At 40.7% G+C, this 23,185-nt stretch overlaps 1 protein-coding gene across 1 annotated transcript; it reads left to right on the forward strand.

Annotated features, from left to right (window-relative positions):
* The first annotated feature begins 5,104 nt into the window (after window positions 1-5,104).
* FBXL3 (F-box and leucine rich repeat protein 3) lies at window positions 5,105-21,839 on the forward strand. Its single transcript, XM_035320316.1, has 5 exons — window positions 5,105-5,337; window positions 9,826-10,189; window positions 11,988-12,110; window positions 15,196-15,367; window positions 19,394-21,839. Exons 2-5 carry the CDS (start codon window positions 9,827-9,829, stop codon window positions 20,035-20,037), a joined length of 1,302 nt encoding a protein of 433 aa, XP_035176207.1. The 5' UTR covers window positions 5,105-5,337; window position 9,826; the 3' UTR covers window positions 20,038-21,839.
* Window positions 21,840-23,185: the final 1,346 nt, after the last annotated feature.

Here is a 23,185-nt window from a genome sequence, read left to right on the forward strand (position 1 = left end):
TCCCACCAGCCAAATTACATGTTCTGGCAAGCCCCGGGTGCTTACTGCTGTTTGAACTTGATGTTTCCCACCAATAGGTGCCTACTGGTAGGACACTGGATCTATTCTTCCAGCACACTTGTCCATTCAAGGAATTGTTGAACAATCTCTGGGTTTCACACCCAATGCTCGGATATGGGAGTTAGAAACAAACTCCTGGACCCATTTTGAAAAACTATGTTAGGGTCTATGTCTGCACAGGAGCCCAGGTACCCTCCTTCAGTGCCTAGTTAGCCAGGCATTCAATCCTAATTACAAATGCCAGCCCCCTCTTAGCAATAAACCTGTTTGGGTTTTAGCTTCACCACTGCTATCTTGCTGATCACGTTAACTCCTCACCTCCTGGCAGGGACACCTATGCTGATTTTCAGGGACACCCACAGAACAGCGAGAAAATTCCTGCAAAACAAAAAGTTCCCGTACCAGTACGCTGTCAGGTCAGCCTGACCCAGCACTATCCCTTTCCCAGTCTCAAGTGTTGTTCTCAGCTGGCGATCCGCGGCCCGTGACATGGAAACGTTCAGTTCTTGCCTGTGCTGTCGTTCGCACGGCTCGCCACGCTCAGTCCGTCCGGGATGAACTCCTTGCCAAAGAGGGGCCGTGATATTACTGCATCGGAGATGCGCCACGGAGAATTTTACTATGTAGTCCTACAAAACACAGAAGAGTGATATCACAGCTTGCACAGATGAGGAACCCATCTGAACTATTTTCTGGAAGGAATCACTATAGACTCCAGACAGAAATAATATCCAGACACTGAGTTTTGAGGAACCTGTGCCAGTGCTCAGTCACCCGCACAGCACAGAAGTGCTTCTGGTGTTCAGAGGCACCCCCCTGTGCTCCAGTTTGTGCCATTGCCTCTGGTCCTGGTACTGGGCACCACTGAAAAGAGTCTGGCTCCAGCCTCTTTGCTCCCTCCCTTCAGCTGTTCACACACAGCAATAAGATCCCCCTGAGCCTCCTCTTCTCCAGGCTGACAGGCCTGAGCTCCGTCAGCCTCTCCTCACAGGAGAGCCTTTCCAGTCCATTCATCATCCTGGTGGCCCTTGGCTGGACTCTCTCTAATACGTCCGTGTCTCTCCTGTGCTGAGGAGCCCAGAACCAGACCCAGCACTCCAGGTGTGGCCTCACCAGAGCTGAGCTGAGGGGAAGGACCACTTCTCTCAACCTGCTGGCTATCCTTTGCCTAATGCCACCCAGCCTTCTTAGCAGCAAGGGCACACTGCTGGCCCATGTTCAACTTGGTGCCCACCAGGACCCCCAGGTCCTTTGCTACAGAGCTGCTTTGTAGCTGAGCAGTCCCCAGCGTGTCCCGATGCCTGGGGTTATGTGTTTCCTGGTGTAGGAGACACATAACTTTGCACTTTTCCTCACTGAACTTCATGAGGATCTTTGTCAGCCCATTTCTCCAGCCCATCAAGGTGAAAATTCAGAGTTTCTTCCTGTCTTCAGGAAAAATAAAATAATAATAATAATAATAAATTACAATGCTATCTTCCCCAGTACCCTCATTTCTGGACACTAGGGACTTTTTTCTGGCACTATTAAAAGTGTACACAAATAAAAATACCTTCATCTGTGTCATTTAAAATAAACCTCTCTCAAGAGCTCATCTTTTGTTAATTAAATTATAAGTAAAGCAAAGAAACCACCTAATAAAGACAAACCTGCTAGAAATTTCCAAGTTACTAACTAAAGCTTCAGGATGCACTAGCAGAACTGGCAATCACTGCAAGTCCACAAGATGTCAAATCCAAAGACTGGTCAAAACGCGGTATTGTCTGAAAAATGCAGTGACTGTATGAGACAATGTCCCTGTCACTGCTGAGCCATTTGGGAAGATTAAAATTGTTCAATAAAATGTTGATGGGATACCTTGGTAATTCTAGGTCAAGACCAGGTGCACCACATGCAACTCACTCAATATTCAGAGCTGAGTGAGTGACCCTTTCAGAAATTGTTTCATCATCATTCCTCTCAAAGCACTTCTCAGCCACAGTCACTGGTGATGTTTCCAGAACGCCCCACAGCTCTTTCACAAACCAGCCCAGAGACCTATGAATGCTGTCTTTGGACCTTTGCTACTTGGACCTTTCTTTCTATGCTGCCACCAGCTACCTCAGAGTCCAAGAGCTCTATAAACACTATGGCTTTTTCCAAAGCCATAGACAAGGTGCTCTCCAGGTGCCAGAAGATCCACACACCACCATCTCCTAAGTTTTCTTTTATTCAGTCCTGGCAAACTCCCCCATTCTCATGCTTTGCCAACAGATGCTACTGACACAGCTTGTAGTGATTTCCACCATGTCCTGGGCCTGATTTGGCTCAGTGTAGAGCTGCAGCCGCCTTCCTTGATGATTTTGACTGCTACACCCCCTACCAGAGTGATACACAGAGTTCCTGCTGCACTTGTTCTCCTCCTACACTTAGCGTGCCTAAAACTTACACAAGCAATTGCAGCACAGCACATAAGGGCACAAGCACTGAAGCAAACTTTTTTCATTCCAAATATTAGGCCATAAAATAAAACTGTGAGGCAGTGTAACAAGTCTCTCCCAGTTAAGTCAACACATCAATACTCAGATAATGCATTAAGGGTTACAAATTACCTCAAAATAAGGAAATTGCAGGCCTGTTACATTTTTTGAGTCCTTTACCACAAGACATTCTTTATTATTATTATTCTTATATTTTATTTTTTCTGCAGACACCAGATTTTCATCAGAGCATTAGTCTTGCTGAAAAGGTATTTCTGACCTTGTATGACATGGATCAGTCACATCATATCACCAGCATAACACCACCTGAAAACAATACAGGAGGCTATCAGGAGGAGCATGAACTGCTCACTCTGCATTCACTATTAAGCAGTAGATTATAAGCACAGGTACTAGGGTCAATCCATTCTACCTTCCTTTCCCACATAACCAGAAACTTTCAAGTTATATATAAATATATATATATATATATATATATATATATATATATATATGCAGTTCTGGGCACCACAGTATAAAAAGGACATGAAACTGTTGGAGAATGTCCAGAGGAGGGCTACGAAGATGGTGATAGGCCTGGAGGGGAAGACGTACGAAGAACGGCTGAGGTCACTGGGCCTGTTCAGCCTGGAGAAGAGGAGGCTGAGAGGAGACCTCATCACAGTCTACAACTTCCTCGTAAGGGGGTGTCGAGAGACAGGAGACCTTTTCTCCATTAACACCAGTGACAGGACCCGCGGGAACGGGGTTAAGCTGAGGCAGGGGAAATTTAGGCTTGACATCAGGAGGGGGTTCTTCACAGAGAGGGTGGTTGCACACTGGAACAGGCTCCCCAGGGAAGTTGTCACTGCACCGAGCCTGTCTGAATTTAAGAAGAGATTGGACTGTGCACTTAGTCACATGGTCTGAACTTTTGGGTAGACCTGTGCGGTGTCAAGAGTTGGACTTGATGATCCTTAAGGGTCCCTTCCAACTCAGAATATTCTATGATTCTATGATTCTATATATAACTTTTCATTACCAGAAACTGTAATTGGGGGCTGTTATCTTCCCATCTTTAGACAGCCAACCCTTACAAAGTAGAACAGTGACAATGAAATAAACCTAACATTTATAGGTGGAGACAGCGGAACAGTTCCTTCAGTTTTCTTGAGTGAGAATTGGCTTCAGCCACAAACACACCTCGTTATCTACCAAGCTTTATGAAGCTGTTCTGTAGAACTCAACAAGTGACAGTCACAGTCACACAGCTATTATATGCTATTACAAGCATGACTGAGATGCTCATTAATGCTCAAAGTGATAACCCACCTCTCATCTCAAGATTTTCCTGGAAAGCTGAAGGCTGAACACTGAGACTTGCAAATACACATGGAGCCATAATGGCTGAGCTACAGTAAATGTCTCAAGACATGTTAAATTCAAAAGTGATCCTTATATTATAGAAATTCAATATTGAAATGAACATTACTCATTGAAAAGCATTGCTGTTTCTCTACAAGTAATTTTTCTCCCACCAATAATCTCAAGGAATTAGATTTAGAAATGAAAGTACAACAAACCAGTCAAAACAAACAAAAAAATCAAGTTCCTTTTGATCAATTATGTAAGAAAATGCCACGGTATTATTTTTCCATGTAGGGTGCTTCTTGAAGAACTAAGGGATGATGACATTTGAGAGATCACTGAAGAGCTGTTACCCTGTTTCAAAACCATTTCAAGACTCAGAAATCGTTGGACTCCATCTAGCTATTTTAATAAAATTTATGACGGAAATCAGGATTGAATGGGAGCTATTTAACATTTCTGTACGTCTTGGGTACTTCAAATTCAGAAATTTCTGTCCTTTAAAGGACTGAAGAACATGCTGCATGGGATTGTTCAGCCTGGAGAAGGGGAGGCTCAGGGTTGACCTTATTGCACTCTACAGGTACCTTAAAGGAGGCTGTAGCGAGGTGGAGGTTGGTCTGTTCTCCCAATGCTGGTGACAGGATGAGGGGGAATGGGCTAAAGTTGTGCCAGGGGAGGTTTAGGTTGGATATTAGGAAGAACTTCGTTACTGAAAGGGTTGTTAGTCACTGGAATAGGCTGCCCAGGGAAGTGGTTGAGTCACCATCCCTGGAGGTCTTTAAAAGACGTTTAGATGTAGAGCTTAGGGATGTGGTTTAGTGGAGGACTTGTTAGTGTTAGGTCAGAGGTTGGACTCGGTGATCTTGGAGGTCTCTTCCAACCTAGATGATTCTGTGATTCTGTTTGAAGGGGCAGTATCACACCCACATTTCCAGCCAAAGGGAGCCATCACACACCACTCATATCTTCTTCACGTAGCAATATCCCACTAACTTTATTCCCACTGATGTCTGCTTTCTCTACTACATTTATTCCTAAGGTTAGCCTGGTACCGGTCGTCCAAATTGCTCCAGCATTTAACTGTTACCGACGTAAACGCCACTTCACCTCTCCCTCCCGCCCCATCCAGCGGCCCCAGCGGCCCCGGGGCGGCCGTTGAGGGGCGGCCATTACGGGGCGGCCCCGCCCTCGGCGCAGGGAGGGGGGTGGCGTCGCCTCACAGCGCGCCTGCCGCCATTTTGGCTGCGGTCGCGTCGCTTCCGCTGCCGCCCAGTAAACAGGGAAAGAGGGAGGGGAGCGGCGGGACGGGACGGACGGGCAGACACACGGACAAACCGAAGGACAGGCGGACGGCGACGGCTGCCGTGGAGGGGCTCATGTGGCCGGAGCGGAGGCGTCAGCGCGGCCCGAGTCCCGGTTGAGGCGAGGCGCAGCGGGGAGCCGCCAGGTGAAGGGAGCTCGGGGTGGGAGGGGAGAGGTGGGGGGCGGCGGGGTCCTTGTGCTCCTCGTCGTAACCCTAGTAAACAGCCGTAATTCCCCCTTGGTTCCGCCTCGAGTGAGTGCTCGCAGCAGTTTGGGGTGGGGGTGTGCGAGGGGGCTGCCCCCTCTAACGCTCCGTGTCCCCACTCCTCCGGTTGTTTCTAGAACAGCCTTACTCCCGGTGTAAACAACGCGGGGAGCTCCGCTAGGCTGCTCCATAATAAGGCGTGATCAGCAGGGTATAAACAGTCGTGCGCTGCCCACACCCCTTTTTATCATTTTATTTTAAACTGCTGTCGTGTGCGTGCTCAGCGCTATAAACAACGTTCAGCGTGTGCAGTGCTCCTCCTCCCAGTCGGTGACTGAGCTGCGTGGTCATGGCTGAGCAGGACCATGCCACAGACGAGATACATAGCTCGTGTTGTGCCCAGCTCAGAACCGGGATGGTATTCTAGGCTGAGAAATTCGCTTGGGAAATCTTAACAAGTCGGGCACTGTGCTATCACATCTCTTTGTATCTCGGTAGAGTTGGCAGCTTTCTTTCCTTCTGTCTTTTGTTTTGCTTCTGTTCTGGTTTCCCTTCTGGCAGTGTCTTAGCTTTTTTAAAGCAAACTTGGTTACAGCAGTGATTTTGAAGAACAGGCTGGTGGTATGTCCTGAGCATGCTAGAGAGAGTTAAAAGGAAGAGTGATGGTTCAAGCATTGGAGGAGGTGTTAAACAATCATTGTTTGAAAAATACATCTGCTGATAATTAGTACTAAGTAATTAGTATACAAGAATACACTCACATGGAATCTTGCATCAGTGTCTTCCTTACTGAAGTTATTTCTGGTGGCCTTGGATTGAAAGTGGTTAAATACCTGGACTATCAGACACACAAACAAAAGAGAACTGCCTGATTTTATTTGACTGTTCTTAATCAAACTTGCAGGATTTACTCTCTTGGTGTTTTTTTTTTTTTTTTTTTGAGTTCACTTCTTATGGCTTTGCTAATTTCTGTAGGAAGTATGCATTCTTTCAATTCTGTATTTGTTCTACTTTTAGGTATGCGAAGAGGTTGAAACCAATTATGTTCTTAAAAATCTATTCCAGTACTTTAAATTCTACAACAAGAAAAAGACAAAACAGTCATCTAAGACTTAAAATCACCGTTTTTACTCTTTTGACTTAGACTTCTTTTGTGATTTTTGAGAAGGTTCCACATGGGACTATTTTTCAAAAATCATAATGCTCTCTTTTGAGTTTCAGAAGCATCCAAGGTGTCAGTAACAAAACAAAATTCTCTGGAAATGTCTTTTTCCATCCATTACTTCTGAATGACATCTTACTTTCTTGGAAGGTTGTGCCCTAAAGACCGTCTAGTACAGTTCTGTTGATGATTATTTTGTCTCAATTATTTCTTGTCTGTAAAAACTTAAGATAACACCCTGCAACTTCACAAGTGGGTTTTGATCTGTGACCAGTGCATATTAATTACCTCGAACTCATCAAAGTTGGTCAGTGAGCTCTGAGGTGCAGCTTGTAAGTTGGCTGTCGATGACCTGGTCCAATTCTGTCAGTCATGTCTCAGAGGTTCTTTCCACCTGAAAAAAAAAAATCATGGTTCTGTCAGAAGTGGTGTGTTCCTTGTCATTTCTTTTAGAAAACTGCCAGATCTACTGCTTGCCTCTTTGAAGAGGTTACTTAGTAAATGGATTGTGAATGCAAATCAACTGTATTCTGTGTGCACAATAGTCCCTAAATGTGATAGGGGAGAAAATCCAGAGCTTGACCTCCTGAAGCTGTGATAAAATAGCATGTTAACATAACATTAGCTTAGTAGCAAAAGATGAGACAGGGTCTCTGTAAAACAAGACTTGGAGAGCTAAGTCTAACGTTCAGCATGTCTAGTTTTTACAGACAAACAAGAAATGAATTGGAAATCAAATATAAGGCATGTGCCATCTCAGTTTCGGCAAGCGAGCAACCTGCATATGGCAGTTGCTCATTAGAAGCTAGTTGTTTTGAACATGTTTAATGTAAAGTTTAAAGGAATATTTCGGTTCAGACTAGCTTATCGCAGATAAATGCTAAGCATAGTGCAAAAATGTTATTGTAAACATAAACACAACAGGTCCCCAGTGGATTTGCTAAACTAATTAGCAAAATGATTAGAGACTTGTTTTGACTATTCTGCTTTCACAGTTGCAAAGTCCAGTTAGATGCAGGTGATTAAAAGTGACTATATCAGTTTCATTGCTTTCCCATCTGTAGTGAAGATAGCAGCTCAGCCACAGAGCTCTCTCTCTGAGGTGGAAAGCTTGTTTTGCCACTGCAGTCATATTTTGCACAGGTCTATAGTCGTGAGCTGGGGATCACAGTAAGTAGTTCTCAGGAACTAAGAGGAGGTTTTCTTGCTCTTATGATAGTGAAATATTCTGATTGTCTACAGTGCTAGTGGGATGAAAGAATCAAGAGAGAAATTGTGCTCATCAGTCTTTCATGACAGTATGTTCAGGTTTGATCACAGCGTTTTATAAACAGTCACAGACCCCAGCTGATAGCTCGCTATTGTCATGTGAGTAGGAGGTATGATTTAAAGTGTCTTAAAGATAGATGAAGAGATGCTGGCTTTGAGAAAATAAGCTGTGATGCATTGGATGATAAAACAGTATGATTTTTCGTATGGGTATCTAGCGTATTGCACTTTGTGTTAAAAAGACCTCTAAACTTTAACTTGGTTGTAGCAGGGAAAGTAATTGTTCAGATGACAGGTGAACTGAACAAGTGTTCTGGTTGTGGCTGCCATAAAACTTGGTTTCTTCACTGCGGCTGGTATCGTGCTGTGTTTTGGACCTAGGAGAAAAGTAACATTGATAATGATGTTTTAGTTGTTGCAGAGCAATACTTGCACAGACCCAAGGACTGTTCAGCTGTTTGTTGCCCTGCCATCAAGGAGGCTGGGGGTGCACCAGGAGCTGGGAGGGGACAGAACCAGGACAGCTGGCTGAGGCTGGCCAAAGGGATGTCCAAAGGGATATCATAGGATGTCATGTGGAACAATTAAATTTAGGGGGTTAGGGGATGAACTGGGCATCAGTTGGCTGGTGGTGAGCAATTTGTCTTGAGCATCACTTGTGTGCTGTTCTCTTTTTTCCCTTTCTTATTAAATCTTTTTTATTAAACTGTCCTTAATGCATTAGTTATCTGACATTTTTTCTCCCAATTCTCCTCCCACTATTCCTGCTGTAGGGTTAGCTGCCTGCAGGCTTAAACTGCAAGAACACATAATAGTCTTGCACTTGTAATCATACTTGACCACTAAATCAAAACGATTTCACTGTGTGTGAAGTGCATATTTATCTTCCAGTAGTCATGGCAGGGTTGGAGGTGATTATACGTATCAAGCCTACTCTGCCACCCCAGATGTCTTAGATCTTCAGGGACTTGAATTGAGCGGATAGTAGTTTGTAGTCTCATTCACAGGCCTTAAGGACACAGTGTGCATCATGTTCAGGCTTTTAAAAATAAATGTCTGGATGCAAGTTCAGTTTTAAGCTGGCATGTAAAAAAGAACACACTTTGATCAACACCTGATGCTAAACTTCAAATGTGCATTGCGGTGTTTTTTCATATTAAATATGTAAAGTTATGTATAACTTGTTTAAATGAGACTGCTAGGGAAGAAGTATATGCTACTGGGAATGAGCCTCAGATTTGCTTAACTGAATATGTTTTTGAAGGAAGTTTGACTCTTCTGTAATCTATCTTTTTTTTTGTGGGTTGGACCTTCCAGACTGTTTATCAGAAATCTTTCACAATCCCTATTTACTAATTGGCTGGAAAAAGTAAAGCAACATGTTCTTGATGAAATATGTTTTTTAAGGATATTGATTGAAAACAAACATACTGAAGTAACCTCTTTGCTTTTAAAAAAAGAAAGTTATTTCTGTCTGGGAATAAAAATTAACTGGCCAGATGCAATACCTGCTAACATGTATACATTCTTCCTTGTTTTTTTTCTGCTTTATTGCCTGCCTTTTGCTTTCTACAATTTCTAATGTTGTTATTTCTGGTAAATAGGAGTAAGGGAGCGCTATGAATAATAACCGTTCACAAAATAGTTCGGAAGAATGTCCCCATTAGTGGGAAAGTGAAGTGATAATCAATGAAATGGTGATGCAGATTAGGTTCAAAGTATTCTCAAACACAAAAGCAAAACACTGAAAAAATTGTGGCTATGGTAAATGGGTTGGTGGTGCTAGTGACTAGGAAGGTAATGTTACATTCACTTATCTAGGTAGTAGTATGATTTTTAGACATGTATTTCAAGCCCATTGCTACTTGTTTTTTTTCTTTATGCAAAATCATGGTTACAGAAAAGGTGCTTCTTCATCTCCACAGTTTTCTATAAATACCGTTCTTTTGAGCTGTCTTACACTTAGAAAACTTACAGAAATTTTCTTGTTCTTATAGAATGAAACGAGGGAGGAAAACTGATGAGGCCAACAACAGTTCATCTGAAGAGACGAGTGAGAAAGAATCCAAGAGACACAAGATCGTAGATGAGAAGGCCATAGTCGCGCAGAGTCCTGACTGGGGTAACCTGCTCCAAGACATTATCCTGCAGGTATTTCAGTACCTGCCCCTTCTGGATCGTGCTCATGCATCACAGGTCTGCCGAAGCTGGAACCAAGTGTTCCACATGCCTGATCTCTGGAGATGTTTTGAGTTTGAACTGAATCAACCAGCCACGTCTTACCTGAGGGCTACGCATCCTGAATTAATCAAGCAAATAATAAAGAGGCATTCCAATCACTTGCAGTATGTAAGCTTCAAGGTAGTATATTTTTATATGCTCTTTTAGTACCTTTCTAAAAATGTGTTAAACTTTGCTGCCTTTTTTCATTTTGTTAGGAGTGTTTCAAGGAAATATACTCTGAACAGTTCTGATGATTCATCTAGATCAATATCAAAGCATGAGAAATAATACTCCGTTAATATCTGTAATTGAAATACTGATGTTGGCAAATGATAATTGACAGTTGCAATCAAAACATTCTGACACACTGAAAGTTAAAGAACATCACTAAAAGTTAGGAAAGGCTTATGATGTGATCTTTGTGATTAGGATCCTCAGTTAAGAGGGAATATGGCCATTTTTAGCCTGGAAGACCTGGTTCTCAGGCCCAGTATGCTAAAGAAGTGGTTTCTCCAGATTGGTATAGACACATCTTCTAATCCGTTACTTATTTGGATGTATTTTGGGGAACCAAACCTACAGTAGCAATTCTGAACGTTTTTTTTTTTTTTTTTCTTGAAGTATCTTAGCTGCTTAGAGTTCTGCTTCAGCAAGCAGGTGCCTGTAACTTCAGTATTGTTAGTAAGCAACTAGCAAACTTACTACCAAATTGTATGGGGTTGTCCACAGATAGCCTTTAATCAGCATGGCTGCCTTCCAGTAAACTGAAAAAAACTGCATGGCTTTTGCACAAGAGGGTATATCTACTAATTGTGTTCGGCTGGGAAATACCATTTGGTCAGAACAGTTTTGTTAACATCGTGGAATTATTTTCAATGGATGAAAACCTTGAACGTTGACCTACAGATCCTTCTGTTTTGGGCGGGTGGTGGGAGACCATCTTGGCTATGTATGGATCAGCTCTGTGGTAATTCCGGAAAAGAAATGGCTTCTGCTGCAAGGTGGACATTCCATTTACTTGTTTCTCAGATCTGGCAGATTTAATGTAGGAAGCATCAGTGTGGGTTGGTAGCTGAGGTACCTCTGCCGGCTCATGTATTGCAATGGCTTCATTTGATACTGGATGTGGAATGATTATCACAAGGTTTGCAGGTGTTCCTGTCTCTTTAGCTTCTGTCCGAAGGGAAAATGAACATTCATCAGGCATAGATGCCATGCTACCTCACCAGCAATCCATATGGTAGACTTAAAGTTGATGTCCTGATCATGCTTTTTACTGTTCTGGAGGCCTACAAAGCTGTCATGACTACTGTATTTAAGAGGGTATTCTGAAAGTGCATCTGAGAGTTGAGAAAGTGCCACTGGAGGCACGTTAAGTGATTCAGCTGTGTAAGAAACTGATAATTAAGTGGTGTTTTTTTCCCAGGGTATCCATTTCATATCTGTGGTGTTAACGATGAAGGTGTAGCTGTGTATGTTCAAATGACAATGTACTTAATTCTCCAGCAGCTCTATTACGAGCTGAGTCACCATAATGGAAGCATCCTTTTCACACAGGGAAGGGTTTATAGAATTCCCACATAGTGATAGGAAATATGGGAACAGGTTTTGGAGTCAAAAGAACCTTCATGTTTTTATTACTTGATGTCGACCGAATACCTTGGAACAGATTGCTCAGCTGACCCTTCACCATGCTAAGTTTTAGCAGAGGATTTAGGAGCGCAGTAAATTGATAGCAAACTATCATGGATTTTTTTATACTTGATTTTTTTTTCCTTTCGGTGGAAAAAAATAAAGAAGGACATTGTTGAAATCTCAGTGAGATTTTTTTCGCCATCACATTACAAAAGGTAAACGTTGAAGTATAGAAACTCTTTTCATAACAGTTGTATTTTGATGCAGTATTTTCTGAACCAATGCATTTATTTTTGTCAAGGTGGACAGTAGCAAGGAATCTGCAGAAGCAGCTTGTGATATTTTATCACAGCTTGTGAACTGCTCTTTGAAAACACTTGGACTAATTTCAACAGCCCGGCCAAGCTTCATGGATTTACCAAAGGTATTTTATTGTGTTGATTTTTCTATGTAAAATATTGCAGTGGTTCATATAGTTTTGTTGTAACTTAATGAAAAGTTTTGATGTAAGAACATGAATCTTTGGCAAGAATATTTGGCAAAGAAAAATAATTATTATTGGACTCTATTAAAAAGAAGAACTGAGATACTTTACTGAGATGGACACCTGAAGTTTCACTTGGTCTCTGCTTCGTGTGAGAACTTAGTCCTAATTTTATTTTTCAAAGTATTCCTATCTTGTGGTTTTGTAATGTGTTGCACATCAGGAGGCTAGAGGCCTTACATCTATAATTGTACTATGGGAGAAAACAATGTTTTCTTTAGGAAACTATTAAAATTCAAGTGGTAGAGTTTCATCCCTGTGGGAATTAGACATTGATTTCTCTTTAGAAAGAGGTATGATTGTGACTTTTCAGTGCTTTATGTCATAATCAGGTGTTGGATTATTAGCCTAAGTGCACTGTATTTCTGATATCTTCTGTCAGATTTCTACCGAACGTGTCTACCAAAATTAAGATTGCATTAGAAGGCTTCTGATCTAAAAGAACAACCTTTATATGTACTTCTGAGGAGGAATTCCTGTTAATGAAATAGAAACGTACTATTGTGGAGGAGGAGCAGAGTGGTTGTGGTAGCCTGGGCAGCTTGTTATATGCAAGAAGATCTTGGATGTCTGTCAGCCTCAATTCTAGAATCCAGCCGACATGGGTGGGAAGAGCTAAGCTGTTAGCTGGATCACAGTGATGTCATTGCTGATGGCAACAAGGACAAGGAAGAGGTAGGGACAACCTCAGGAAAGGAAGTAGGATATAGGGTTTAAGCAAGGTTAACTACAGAAGGATTATCAATTATTATCCTTGGCAGTGATCACAGCCACGTCATGTATGTACCTTGAATATGTATTTTTAATCCTTAATTTTCAAAGAGACTTCTGAGATTTCCATTTTTTCTAGTTTTTTTCCTCTTTCAGTATGCTTTGAGATGTGACCATAAGAAAACTTAAACATTAGTGGGAAGAATTCACAGATTTAACATGTTCATTAATGATACTTTGTTTAGCTCTTGTATATTTTGTTGTTTCTTAATCTGAATGCTGCTTTAGCTTGTCTGTGCATTTTTCACTGGAAGGATATATTGTGGTCCTATTCAGCTTGCAGAATAAATGTGTAGTCATTCATGCTGTGGTCTTCTGCAGCTTCAATTCTTTTAAAATACAGACTTTCTTGTTCCTAATAAGTTCACATGTGGCCTCTTAAGAATGTGTTCAAAATAAGTCTAAATCAACTCTGGGCATAATTTGCCTTTTGATATTTACCACTCCAATAATTCTGTTACTGGCAAATATTGCCAGCAGTGATTCTATTTTTATTTTCCTAGACTACTAATGAAGCTAAAGAATAGAATTGGACCAAGAATAAGTTCCTCTGGGAAGTCATTACTAAAAGGCCCATTGGTTGAGAAGTAGCCAAAGATGAATGGATCTAAAAAGTGGTTAACATTATGTAATTTTTTATAAGATTGCATAGAAAGCTGAACTACTTGGCATTTAATCATCATTGGCGCTCTTCTAACTTCAAATAACATGATGTCTGGTGAATATTTGTAAATAGTGTTTAGCACTATTTTGCCTTATCTTTTCTCTAAGCACATCCTACTTGCATCTTCTAAAGAGTCCGTAATACCAGAATCTCAGGACTGTGCTGTGAGCTGCATATGTGGCAATATTAAAAATACATGAAATAATGAGCTTTTACATTTTGGCATATTATATGTTTTCTGTTCACTCTTCAAATTACAATTTTAGGCACCTGTCCATTACAAACATGTTTGATTTTTCTTTAACTTTCTATTTTAATGTCAGTAGAGGGAGTTGCATTCTAAATACGGAGAATAAAACACAATACTAGCACTCTTTGAATATAAAGTAAAAAATTAATAAAGCACCTTTTCCTTTCAGTATGTTATATGTATAATCAGTGTTGTCAGTGCACGTGGGAGTGGTGTGTAAAGCCAGAGTGCCTCATGCTTCTGATTTGAACATTGTTTGCATTCACATGAACCAACTTGGCCAGTTTATGTTAATTTGAAAATACTAATTCCTGCTCTAAATCTAATTGTCTGTGAGCTTTAGCAAAACACATCACGTAAAAGCAAATACTGTTGCCAAGCCTTCTCTCACTTAACTGTGTTCAGGATTGTGCATATGGCTCAGTGGCACAGTACTGAAATCAAAGTAAAGGGTGATTATATAGGATGCTTAGTGGAGTGCATGGAGGAAGTACTTTCTTGTAAATCTTGTAAGAAATCATGATTATAAGCTAGTTATTCAATTCCCTCATACCAGTGATGATTTTTGTTAACACTGTTCTATCTGTTCCTTAGTCTATGTTTTTCAAGGCATTTTGGGCTCTGTCTTTACTGGTGAGTTTTGGTCATTACACAAAGATGCTCAGGAGCAACCTTCAATGTTGGACCCACATTATTTATGCTGCTTAACTGGCAATTAATTGATTACCTGTTTTCCTAGCTCTTGACCACCACAGTTGGTTTTCTAAGACGAGTACGTCCAACCTGAAGTACTGTGTGTGGGTGGCAGCCAGACAGTAGTGCTGTTTGGCTTTGGGCACTTCTGAAAAGTATGGGCTTGCCATGCTTGCCTGTTCGTATCTCACTGGGGCAGCATAACTCACCACAGGGGATTTTCTGCTCTAGAAGATGCTACTTTAAAAGTGTGACTTGCAAATTTTCCTTAAAATGAGAGCTTCTGTGCTCGTTCTTTGCTTGTGGCCTTCCTGTAACTCCAAGTTCATGCAGTGGGTTGTTCTGGTTGTCAGTTTGTTTAATGTTAGGTGTTCTGATTTGTCAAATACTTGGCCTGATAGCAAAAGTCATTATACTTTGTTTTACTCAAAAACGTCTACTATTTCTGATTAAACTTGTAACAGATTAATAGAAGGCTCTTTCAGCAAATGCTGTGAATAAGTAAAAGAAAACTAGGATGATTGTGTACAGCAAAAGCCATTGACATTTTTTTAGATACCACTTTCATTTAAACTTTTTTTTTCTAGTCTCACTTTATTTCTGCACTGACCGTGGTGTTTGTAAACTCCAAATCGCTCTCTTCGCTTAAGATTGATGACACACCAGTAGATGATCCATCTCTCAAAGTGCTAGTGGCTAACAACAGCGACACGCTCAAACTGTTGAAAATGAGCAGTTGTCCTCATGTTTCTCCAGCTGGTAAGCTACTGTGTTTTGTTTTCTAAAGTGTATATGTTCAATTCTGTCTGAAAACCAGTGAACTGCTGAAAAAAAGGCATGAGGTGAGAGTGAGGTCGAATGTGGTATCTACAGCAACTGTTACTAAATAGAATATTAGCTGCTTGTCAATCCATCCATCCCACTGCTTTTCTCTGCAGGAGTCTTGCAGATTGACTGCTGAGCTAATAATAAAATAGTGCACGCTCTGGACAAGCACGTGACCTCTTGCAGAGGTTCTAAGAGCACGTATTGACTTGCTAGTGCATTATTTCTGCAATGAGTATTTAAGTATTCCAGTATAATTAAGGTTTTCCAGGCTGAGTTCCTTTTCAGCAGTTAGTTATGTACAGGTTCTGAGTGCTGAAGTGCCATGGATTATGAAGATGCTGGCACAGTCGTTCTGGAAGAAAACAGCTTAATCTTTTGCTGGAGAGCAAGTGCAGGCAGCATCAAAGAAGGGGAATTTGCTTGAGCTGTGCAGAAATTCTGCCGTTACCAATTACACTTAATTAGCACTGTAAGTGTGTAGCGAGAATGAAATTAGCTTGTATCAGAATGAAAATGTTGAAGTTCATTGTTGAATGTCGTATTTTGTTGAAGTTCATAGAATTAATGTTTGTGGAAAGTTTATGCAATGCACAGCAAGCATAAGATTGCTGTCACAGCCCATCAACTTCACACTTCTGGTTTTCACTGAGAAATGGAAGAGGAGTCATAAATAAGATGCTAACAACTTCATTAAATTCCTCTTCTGAGAATAGGTAGAAACTATGGTTACCATTGCTTGCTTCTTGCCAATGTGCTGCAACTGTAAATATTACATGTGAAATGTGACAGCAGGACCCCCTAGTATGGAGAAAATTATAGTGAAGAAAGGCCATAGGGTTGTAATGATAACAAACAAAACACAAACTTAATACTTCTGCCAGGTGTAGCTTGCAGACCAAAGCTTGTGTCTGGTTTGTAAAAAGAAGTCCTGAGGATGCAGGTTGTTCTGCAGCAGGCTTGTCCAGCAGAGAGTTTACCAGCTTGTTAACTGGAATGTTATTTCCTTCAGAGCTTAGTAGTTACGGATAAGGGGTTGTTTAAATTAGCTTGAGTGACTGTTTTTTTCCTGACTTAAAATGTCGTTTGAGAATCTTTCTGTGCCTGAGGAGTACAGGAGTTGTAACAATGTCTATCAAGAAGAGGATCCAGCAGTTATTTGTAGCTTGGTGTGGGATGTCATTCCCTTGAACATGGATCCAGGAACAGCCTCGTGGTGTCAGCTCTACTAGACTGTACGGGTTTGTGCCTAATGCTTGCGAGAAGGCTTTATGGAACATCATACACTTGACAATTTGGGAGAGGATATGGGTCTGCAGGGTTGCTGGACTGGTATACGCTGTTTGATCCATACTGTGCGATGTCCTTAAATTGAAGGAGCAATGGGAAGAAATGGCAATGCCTACCTAAGGGCCAAGGAACACAACTGTTGTCATTCCCTGAGCTGGAGTGAATAGAATGGGAGCAGATGTGCACGTGACAAAACTGGAGTGCTAAGCAAATGGCAGAAGAATTTGTTGCTTAATCCAGGTCTGGGTGTGCCTTGAGATGGAGAAAAAAGTAGAACAGAAGAAAGGACCTGGTATGTGGGTAGTTGGCTTCTTAGCAAGCAGACTGCAAAACAAAACTCTTGAAAGTGAGGAACTCTGAGCGCAGAGACTTACCTGAATTCCTTTTTTTTTTTTTCTTATGGGAATATAGTAATTACCAGGCTGCTATAAATAGTGGAATAACTACAATTGAACCAAAAGGGTCGTGAGTTATGCAAAAGCAATTACTTGTAGATGTGTAACGTGCCTTCAAATTGCAGTTTCAGGGTGAGGGGGAGATATTCGGTATTAGACTTGTTCATAGGAATTTTATTAGTCAAGGACAGAGAAGAACAATGCAAGTAGTGCAAAGAGAGACCCCACTACTGCTGGGGTAAAGGAAAAAGATTGATTTCAAGCTGTGAATACTTTCCAAAAATGCTCTGAATAATCCTTAGCTTACTGTACAAAAAGAGGACAGCATATTTGGGTTTGGTATGGAGTGTACACTGGCAGTGATATATTTCTAATGTTTTGTCAGCATACCCAGAATTTCTTCTCCTTGCTGTTTGCAACCTGAACTTTAGCTTGCCCATAGGACTGCAACAATACCTTGTAAAAATTATTTCTAAATAATTATTTTTAAATCCACATCTATCTGGTGCTATTTATTACTTGAAATACTGCCTATTGCAGTATAGTGGGAACTGAAAGTATTTCTGTAAAGGCTGTGACTGTTTGGCTTCCGGGGTGGTAGAGTTGTATCTCTGAGTGAAGAGCAGGAGAGAAGAATGGATGCAGTGGCCACATCAGCAGTGTTATACTCAGCAGAGTTTTTGATGCAAATCTGTGCAGTATGCTATCAAAGCAGTTTTATCTCTTGGTGGCATAAAGGTTGAGGCAGTGCTTTGGGATGTTGTGGGAATGTAGCACTTGCAGCACAGGCTCTTGGCAGGCCCTGCAGCTGGCTAACCATTTACACAGTGCCCTGCGTGTGCAACCGACAGTGAAGGCAGATTTCGTTGCCTGTGTGTGATGGGGGTGTGCAGTCCTAGACCGTAAAGGATCACAACAAACTGAACCCTGCTTCTTCCTTTTTTGGGTTGCGCTAGCCAATAGCATACCTTTAAAGTTAACAGATGACTTTACAAAGGATGCCAACTCTGTAAAAGGGGTGAGTTTAGATGTTAAATCTGTAGCAAGTTGTTTCCTGAAACTAGTGATGAGAGGAGGCTTACGAACCCTGCTACTTGAAATAATTCAAACAGCGTCAACAAACCAGCCTATTACAAAGCAGCATGCCTGAGTATGCTTACATACCACAACTGCTTTTACAGGAAAGAGTTGCAGTAAGAGTTGAATTAAAATTCTGTTTACCTAAACTAGTTTTTTATTAATCTATCAATCTTTTTATGTTTGAAATAAGAGTATTTGATGCACTTGGAGGAACTTTGGCAAATTCTCTGGCAGAAAATATATACTTTATTCATGCAATATTTTTACAATTTTCTTTATTTTTTAGGCTAAATATAGGCTTCTTGAATTTAAAAACCACGTCTTACTATAAAAAGATGGATATTTTTCTTCCTGTTGCTTCAGAGCCATAGTTGGTTGAGCTCAGGTTTTTCAGTTCCATGTTAGATGTTGTGTTCTCACTTCTCTGTTCATGGAAAGACCATCTCCTGAATTTCATGCTGTTGTCTGGACCACGTGAAATGCAGAGGTCTGTGCACTTCTTATATCTGCAAATAGGATGAATGGAAACTTTATAGGCTGCATCAAAGTGTTTTTGTTAATGTATGTTTCTTCCATGTTGGATTGATCCATTACAGGGAGAGAGTTTGAAAAAAACACTGTTCTAGGAATACTGCTCCCAGTTTTTAGTGTTTTCTCTCCTGTGCTGTAGCTTTTCCAAATTTCAAGATGTAGTTTGTCGGTGTTTGCTCTTTCTAACAGCAATGCCTTCTCTAATTAAAAGCAAACATTCATTGTAAGTTTGCATTCCTCGGGTGACAGATTCATTCTTGGCTGCTTGGTCAGCTACAGACATGGATAGCAGTAGTCCCAGAGCAGGCTATGGAAATAAGCTTATGAATAAGCCCCTTTACAAGAATGAATTTGTATATATGTGGATTCAAAACAGGGCAGAATGGAGTATGCTGTTCAGATGTCTCACATAAATCAAATACAGGAAAGTATACAGTGTGTAGCGTATGTCTTCCTTTCCATGCACAAAGAAGTTACAACACTCATGAAAAAAGATTTGTATTCTGGCTGTCCAGTATGATTCTATTTTTATATCATATGTCTTGATGGCATGTTGAAATACCTGCTCTTTGCACCCTTGTGACCTACAGAAACAAACTAATTCTTATGTTTCTTGTTTGTTTTTTAGTATATGTACCTGTGTAACGATGTTCTGTTTTGCCAGGTATCCTGTGTGTGGCTGACCAGTGTCATGGCTTACGTGAACTGGCGCTCAACTACCACCTGCTGAGCGATGAGCTGCTGCTCGCTTTGTCTTCTGAGAAACACGTCAGGTTGGAACACTTGCGCATTGATGTTGTCAGTGAAAACCCTGGGCAGACTCAGTTCCACACCATTCAGAAGAGCAGCTGGGACGCTTTCATCAAGCATTCTCCTAAAGTAAACTTAGTAATGTACTTTTTCTTGTACGAAGAAGAGTTTGACCCATTCTTTCGCTACGAGATACCCGTCACTCACCTTTACTTTGGAAGGTCAGTAAGCAAGGATGTGCTTGGCCGTGTTGGGATGACGTGCCCTCGGTTGGTGGAGCTGGTTGTGTGCGCCAATGGATTGCGGCCTCTGGATGAGGAGCTGATCCGTATCGCTGAGCGGTGCAAGTACCTGTCGGCTGTCGGGCTAGGGGAGTGTGAAGTCTCTTGCAGTGCCTTCGTCGAGTTTGTGAAGATGTGCGGCGGTCGTCTCTCTCAACTTTCAATTATGGAGGAAGTTTTGATTCCTGACCAGAAATACAGCTTAGAGCAGATCCACTGGGAAGTTTCAAAGCATCTCGGTAGAGTCTGGTTCCCGGACATGATGCCCACATGGTAAAGTCCTTAAAAGACTTCAGGGCAGACGGAATAGCACCTTAAACCCAAGCTCATCACGTTGCAGTTAACTGTGCAAGCTTACTTAATACTCTAGTTTATTACTGTAAGCCACTGCATTGTTTGATGGAAAATAACTTATCATTTAAAAATTATTTATGAAATCCAGAGTTAAAAATGGAAATCACAAATCACTCAACCCCTTTTTCATTCAAACAAAATCTGCTTTCTGTTTTAGATTTTTTTGAATGACGGCTCAAATTTTTATGGAAAAAATCAAGCATTGAAATGTACCTGCATACTCTTAGTCTCAATATCCCATCCTTTGATTTTTATATGCTAATATTGAACGCAATTGGATTTGATCTAAAAGCAACATAAATTGCATGCTCTGTAGACTCTGGCAATTCTAAATCCAGTTACCTAGATAACAGGATTAATATTATAAGGAAAATTGAGGAGGATCTGAAATACACATTCTTTTATGTAAGAGTTGTAAAAAGCAAGAGCAATACACAATATTCTGTTAGGTAATTAAAATACTAAATTTGCTACCTTAACTCAGCAGACTATTAGATCCATCTAAAACGTATTTAGAGTGCAAACAGACAGTAGTGAAAGCTACTACAAGTGGTTTGCTTTTCCTTTTTTCTTCTAGACGTTTTAATACAGTTTGCTTATGGGGTCTCAGATTCACGTCTAAACCTGTTTTAAGGTATTTTATGTCTAGCTCAGGAAGCGCAAGCATTCTGGGGAAAAATGTAGATACATTGTATTTAAAAACATTGGAGTTAATGAGCTCTTCCTGCACATTAACTGGTTTTGCAGCATATGGTTAGATGGAGTGATGTACAGTTTATTAAATAGACGCTGCAGTGTTTAGTGGGATGACATGGACGTCAATAGTGTGAGATGAGAAAGGTAAAACTTTGGTGACCAAGAACCTTTTAACTAAGTCCTAGATACATTGGTTGCTTTCAGTTGGAAGAATAACGGTATTGTAACTTGCTTAAGCTGTATAAATTAATTGTACACTGTAAATCTGTTTCAGAAATGTTTATGTATAAAGTGAATGTTTGATAGATGATCATTTTGTATACCTTTTAATTCAGCTAGTTCAATCATTTCATATTTAAAAACCTCAAAGCAGTAAACTTGTATGAAGTAGAGCAATAGGCAAAAATTTGTTTTGCATATTTGGTAAATGAATCTTTTTTGTTTTGGATATTTGCTAAATCTTTTTAAAAAAAGTTTTAGTCTTAAGTGGTGTAGGCAACATGCAGCCTGTGGTCTGGGTGTGGCTTGTGACTTCATTTCTTACTGCCAACAGTTACGTTATTTTTTCCTCTACACTATTGATTGGTAACACTAAAGTATTGATGTGACTGATGAATGTGATTTTGAAAGGTGTGATGGGCCGTCAGCAAGGAAAGCCTCTCCGGCTGTACTGAACTTAGCTGGTGGCTTCTCCTTGCTGGAGCTGTACAGCTAATTCTGGTAACGAGTAGATTTCTAATGTCTGATTTCAGTAACGTTTATCCAAATGCAAAGTTCAACGGTAATACACTTATGAGCATATTTAAGTTCATAACTATATTTTGAGCAAGCACTGCTCAGTGGACGGGATGTCTTTATAGGGGAGTTACATTTCTGTAGAGCTGTGTGATTTAAAAATCGCATTTTATGAAATACACATTTTTGTATTAGAATTTGTTAATGTAATACTATAATTTGCTTTTATTTGTATAAAAGGTGTCAACATATATAGCCCGTGACATTAAAAGAAAAACAACACCAAAACAAAGCTCAGTGTTCTTTATATTCTGACTCTCAAAATTGCCTCTGTGGTGAAGCTGAGTAACGTTAATCATCTGGGGAAGAGGGGAGTGTTTTCACCAAGTCGGTGTATGAAGTAATCTCATCTAGTAATGCAGCGAAAACCTCTTTGAACCCTGGCTGCTCGTGTTCTGATGCTAGCAAGGTAAGCAATATGTGGTCTGTGGCTTGCTGCTCTGTTAGTGGGAATAACCGAAAGTCAAGACAGATAACCCAGATGCCACAACTTCCTTGTGCCAGGAATTCACATATTTGAATTCCAGCCTTCTGCTTCTCATAGAGAGAAATCCATCAGATCCTGAGGTAGCGAGCGTGCCAGCCTTTGAAAGCTTTATGTGCAGTTGTAATTGAACTGCTCACCCCTGCAAGGTAGCTGGTTTCCTTTTCTGAGAAGGTCTCTGTTCTGTTGCATATACCTCTGTAACAACACAGGAGGACTTCTTGATGTGTCTCACACTCAGTGTTCAAGAAGAAAACCACTTGAAGCAATATTCTGTCCGTTCTGTTTAAGGATCCAATTACAGCATCCTCAGCTCAACTAATCCAGCTATAAAACAAACTTCCCAAGCAAGTCTAATATTCTCAGGAAAGGCGACAATGCTCCTTTTTAAACAAGTCTTGTGGTATTTTTATTTTGCTTTCTACATGTTGGAATGATCAATTGAATGATATAAAAATTTAAAATCTACAATGTAACTTGTAATAGGATTATCCTACATAGGCTGTCACAGAGTGACTAGAAACATGAACGGTGGTGTCTTACAGCTGTATAAAATCTTTCTTGGTTCATCTTTATCTCGTTTTCAGAAGATAATCCAATATTAGACTGATTTTTTCCACTTGTGGGGTAGGAGTTGTTAATGCAGGCAGTGACAAATAATATCTCTGACCGCAAGTGTTACATCACTATTACTTGGGCACAAAACCAGTCTTGAAGACACTTGATGCCAAACAGCTGAGATAATCCTGACACTAGCTTAAGTTGCATCAAAACAGAAGCAGCGAGTAATTTAACAGCAACTAACAGGAAACTACAAATTAATGTATGTATTTACCTAAATCCACAAACTTGTGAATTTAAGTGGGTTTTGTGGGATTTTTTTCAAGAAACTTTCAATAATATTACGCAAATGTATTTAACTACATAGATACAAACTAAAAGTACCTATTCCAGTTGATGTTAAAAGCTGGATTCATTTTCTGTGAATTTAAAGCAGAACTGAACTGTGGCTCGTTATCTTTGGAGTAAGCCTGATGAAAGCCTGAACTTTGTTACTTTACTTCAGAGGGACCTGCTCAATCTCTGGCTGGTCACA

The sequence above is a fragment of the Oxyura jamaicensis genome, chromosome 1 (assembly GCF_011077185.1).
Source record: "Oxyura jamaicensis isolate SHBP4307 breed ruddy duck chromosome 1, BPBGC_Ojam_1.0, whole genome shotgun sequence".
Lineage (NCBI taxonomy): Eukaryota > Metazoa > Chordata > Aves > Anseriformes > Anatidae > Oxyura > Oxyura jamaicensis.